A 4,695-nucleotide genomic window follows, 5' to 3' on the forward strand; every position below is an offset into this window, starting at 1 on the left:
GCCCCCCCCCACCCCCTCCCCACGCCCAACAAATCAGGGGCCAGCTGGCATCGTCGAATTCGAGGACCTGTCGCTGACAGAGGAGATGGGCCCGGCCCACTTTGGCGGCGACAGCGGCCAGGCCGCCATCAGGGAGCTGCTGGCCCTGCCGCCGCAGGCCCGGCTCGACTCCATCCCCGCAAACCTGACGCTCAGCGGGCCCCAGAGTGAGCTCAGGGGCCGGAGCCGGGGCGCCTGCCGGGCGAGGGGGCCCACCCGGTGTCCCCGTCTGTACTGCAGCCACGCGGGCGGCGCCGCAGGGGCCAGGCATTCAGGGCGGGCGGCCGCGCCCGCCCCGGCCCCCGGCCAGCCCGCGATAGCGCGCTCCGCGGCAGGCCCGAGCCGCGCTCCCCGCCCAAAAATCGAACATGACCACCAACCCAGCCCGGCTGCCTTCCCCTCTCCTCACCCCACCCCAGGCCTGCTGCTCCGCACATACTTTCTTAACGGCACATCCCGGCCCCGCGGCGCGACACCCGGGGGCGGCGCGCCGCCGCAGGGAGCCGCGCCGCAGGGCACCTACAGCTTTCTGGACACTACCCTGGAGTGGTCCCTCGCGCAGGAGGCGCGCCACGGCGGCGTCCCCGTCGCGGCGTACGCCGTGCCGCTCGCGGTGGCCGTGGCGGTGGCGGCGCTGCTCTCGGGCGTGCTGCTGTGGCGCCGGTGAGCTCGCCTGGGGTCGGCGCGGGGAGGGGCCGGCGCAGGGCCGACGGCCGCGCGCGGAGAGGGGCGGTGCGGGGAGCACGCCTTTCCAGCCGTGTGCGGGGATGCCTGGTGCAGTCGTTTGTGAGAATGACGGCATACAAGAAGCTGACACGGAGGCTTAATCAGCGCCACGCAGGAAGGGCAACCTGTTTGCCCTGTGGCACTCCCTCCGACAGTACTAGCCGCAGGGCTGCGATCCACCGCGCGCGCCTTGCCCACGCCGTCACCCTGGCGGTTGGCTGCTTGCCGCCGCGTTGCAAACGGCGCATGCAGCCCTCACATTTTACATGCACACGCGCACGGGCACGCACGTGCGCGCACACACACATACACACACACACACACACATATGCACACGCAAGCACACACATGCACACGCAAGCAAGCACACACACACACACACACACACACACGCAAGCGCACACACACACACGCGCGCGCAGGCACCGCCGGCGGCAGAGTGGGCCCACCTACTCGGCGAACCTCGATTCCCGCGCCAGCGGCCCCTCGTTCCTCGGGAAGCGCACCCCGAGCAACAGCTCAGTCTCGACCAACGGCACCGCCCCGCGCACGACCATCCTCACGAGCCGCCTGCCGTCCTCGACCGCCGGGAACGACGCGAAGGGCACGCGCAGCACCGGCGGCGGCAGCGGCCTGGCGGCGGCCGCGGAGGCGGTCGTCGCGGCGGCGGCGGCCGGCACGGCGGCGGGGGGCAGGGAGTTTGGCGGGGCCAGGGTTAGGGGGGCGCCGCCCGAGGAGATCCTGGAAGCGTACAGGTGCGATCGGGTAGCCGCGGACCCCCTGGCTGGGGCCCCTGCCGCGCTCGTCATCTTTAGCCAGGGGGCCCTTGTCGCCTTGCCCAGCGTCTGGGGGTGGGGGCCGCTGCCTCTGCGCGCCGCGCGCTGCGCACGAGTCCCTCGGCCCCGTCGCAGCAACCCCGATCGCCCCAGACGCCTCTTCGCACCCCACCCTCCTCGACGCCACCCGGCTCATATGCACTGCAATGCACGCCCCCCCCCCGCACTGCACGCCCCGCCCGCCTGATGGCGCCCGAATTTTTGCTGCTTGTCTCGGCCTCTCACTAGGAACCTCGTGGGCGCGCGGCCATCGGCCTGCGGTCAAGAGGAAGAGATGCAGCTGTTGTCTGTGTTGGGCGAGGGCGCTTACGGCAAGGCAAGCGGCGGGCGCGCGCCGGTGGTGTGTGTGCGCCAGCGGCGGAGGCCAGCGGGAGCCTTGGTCTGCGCGAGCAGAGGGCGTGAATGCATGCAAACAAGGCCCACTTGCGAGGTCATGGGCGCGCAAACATGCAGATGCACGCGCATAAACACACTCACACACACACACACACACACACACACACACACACACACACACACACGCACGTACGCACGCACGCACGCACACACGCACTCACACACACACACATACAAGCGCAAGCACCCACAAACAAACATGCACGTGCACACCCATACACACACACACACACACGCTTACACTTGCACACACACACACACACTCGGACACACGGGCGACAGGTGTACAAGGGGCGGTGGCGCGGCACCGTGGTGGCAATCAAGGTGTGGGCGATCCCACGCAGCAGACGCGGCACTTCCGCTGCGTGCCAGGCCACTCTGCGGCGCGTCGTGCCAGGCCACTCTGTGGCGCGTCGATGACCACAGCTAGTGACTAGCCGACGCAACGCCGCTCACACTTGCGGCTGCAGCGGGGCCGCCTTGCCCCACTCATGGGATGCTGAACCCAATGATTGCAATACCTCAACCGCCCCCCCTCCCTCTCCCGACCCCCATAACATGACAGGTCATGATCCTGCCGGCTGCCATGAGCGGCAAGGAGCGGCGCGAGAAGATGGCTGTAATGGAGACCGCCATATCCTCGTCACTGAGCCACCCAAATATCGTGCAGGTGCGAGTCACGGGACCTCGTCAGATGCTACGCAGACGATGACACTAGATGCACCGCGGGCTGTCCCGGGGTTCTGGAGGGGGCCGCCGCGTGGCGCCCAGCGCGCCGCCCGCCCCGCTCCAGAGCAACGGGTGGCGAGGGGGCCACAGGGGCGTGTAGCTGCGCTGGGCGTGCTTGCTCATTGCGGGCCTGCGCCCGCGGCGGCACCCGAGCTGCGTGGTGCCCGCGCACTTGATGTTGTGGCTCGAGCCGGCTAGCTCTGTGCGTTGTCGCTTGCCAGTTGCACCCCCCTGATGCGGCCCAGACCCTGACGTGTTCACAGACGCGCGGATGCGTGCGCTTGTGCATTCGCGCACGCTCACATGCATGCCTGCAAACCCTCACACCTGAACCCACCCCTCTCTCCCTCCGATCCGCCTGCCTCTCATCACCTCGCCTTTGCGCGTCCCTTCCGCTTCCCTCACGCGACAGACATGCGCGAGTTTCACAACCACATACACACACTCTATTGCACACACACACGCATCCTCACATGCAACACTCTTGCGCGCGTGCGCCCGCAGACCTTCACCTACAGCATCCGCGGCGTGAACGCCTCCGACCGCCGCAGCGACGCCGCCGCCCCCGCCGCGGGCCCCGCCGGCGCCGGCGCGGGCTCCCCGCACGACAGCTCCGGCTCCCTCGAGGGGCCGGCGGCGCCGGCGCAGGGGCAGGGGCTGGGGCAGGGTGGGGACGTGCACTCCTGGGAGCTGCGGCTGGTGCTGGAGTTTTGCGACCTGGGGTCCCTCAGGGAGGCGCTCAACGCGGGCACCTTCAAGGCGAATGCAGCGGCGGCGGCGGCGCCAGCGGCGGCGGCGGTCGGGCACGAGGGCGCTGGAGCGGGCGGGAGCGGGGGCGCAGGCGGCAAGGAGGGGCCCGCGGCGGGGGCAGAGGGGTCGGCGGCGGCGGCGCCTGGCGTGGACCTCCTGCACGTCCTTGACACGGCGCAGGACGTGGCGCGCGCGATGGCGCACCTCCACGCGCAGGCGAGTGCCCGCGGACGCGCGCGTGCTTGCATGGGTCGCCCCATCAGACAGGGGAGTCACGGGCGGCGCACTCCTGAGCTGCGGTGGCAACGACGCAGCCTTGACACCCGGGCCTTCCGCGCACGTCTGCATTTCCCAGGCCTCCGGCCCTTGGGGCTGCGGCCACAGCCTGCAAGATTCTGAATTTGAATCATTGAGTGCCCTTTTTGCCGACCGTCCGACACCATCCCCTGCAGTCAATCCTGCACTCGGACCTCAAGGCCAGAAACATCCTGCTCAAGAGCTCCCCGGCAGAGGCGCGCGGGTTCGTGGCCAAGGTGCGGCGCAGGCCCCTAGTTGCCCCCTTTTTGGGCCGCCGCGTGCTCTCACGCCCAGCCGCGGGTGTTTTCGCAAGCACCAGTCAAGAAGAGTTCGCTCAAAGTGGACTCCCTTCCCTTCCGATCCCTGTGCTTTTTAGAGTGGTGCCAATCAGCGCCACTCCCTCCACCTGATATGGTGTCCAGGTGGCCGATTTCGACTTGCCTTGGAAGCAATCACTTCCCTCCCCACCCCTGTGCTTCAAATGCCAATCAACGCCACTCCACTGCATGTGGTATCCAGGTGGCCGATTTCGGCCTGTCCATGGAGATCGACCCTCAAGACACCCACATCAGCGGCGCGTTCCAGGGCACCATCACCCACATGGTGCGCGCGCGCCCGCCGGCGCCGCTGCATGCACTGGGAATCGGCAGAGGGCGCTGGGGGGGTGCCCGAGGAGGCGGGGAGGAGAGGGGCCTGACGCCGCTTCTCGTTTTTCCTTTCCACGCCAGAACGTGTTTGTGAGGTGGGCAGGGCGCAATGGTCGAGCTGGGGGTGAAGGGGTGCTCTTCAAGGCCACAGCTCCTGTGTCAACGCTGGCTTCTCCTCACCCCTCCCTCACGCACTCGCCCCCCACCTCACCCCATCCCACCAGCTTGTACCCTCGCCCCCCCCAAACCAGCCCGCGCAGCGCGTTCCGCACGCG

At 68.9% G+C, this 4,695-nt stretch overlaps 1 protein-coding gene across 1 annotated transcript in view; it reads left to right on the top strand.

Annotated features, from left to right (window-relative positions):
- The window catches only part of MNEG_10010 (hypothetical protein), a gene marked incomplete at both ends in the record, with an annotated part of 10,390 nt that extends 5,842 nt beyond the window's left edge, over nucleotides 1-4,548 (top strand). Inside the window, 10 exons of the mRNA XM_014041518.1 lie at nucleotides 38-206; nucleotides 459-702; nucleotides 1,188-1,520; nucleotides 1,830-1,941; nucleotides 2,280-2,321; nucleotides 2,563-2,667; nucleotides 3,231-3,638; nucleotides 3,929-4,009; nucleotides 4,293-4,376; nucleotides 4,516-4,548. Of these exons, the coding sequence (XP_013896972.1) occupies nucleotides 38-206; nucleotides 459-702; nucleotides 1,188-1,520; nucleotides 1,830-1,941; nucleotides 2,280-2,321; nucleotides 2,563-2,667; nucleotides 3,231-3,638; nucleotides 3,929-4,009; nucleotides 4,293-4,376; nucleotides 4,516-4,548 (1,611 nt within the window). The remainder of the gene's footprint in view (nucleotides 1-37; nucleotides 207-458; nucleotides 703-1,187; nucleotides 1,521-1,829; nucleotides 1,942-2,279; nucleotides 2,322-2,562; nucleotides 2,668-3,230; nucleotides 3,639-3,928; nucleotides 4,010-4,292; nucleotides 4,377-4,515) is intronic.
- Nucleotides 4,549-4,695: the final 147 nt, after the last annotated feature.

This window comes from Monoraphidium neglectum (genome assembly GCF_000611645.1).
Source record: "Monoraphidium neglectum strain SAG 48.87 unplaced genomic scaffold scaffold02146, whole genome shotgun sequence".
NCBI classification, from domain to species: domain Eukaryota; kingdom Viridiplantae; phylum Chlorophyta; class Chlorophyceae; order Sphaeropleales; family Selenastraceae; genus Monoraphidium; species Monoraphidium neglectum.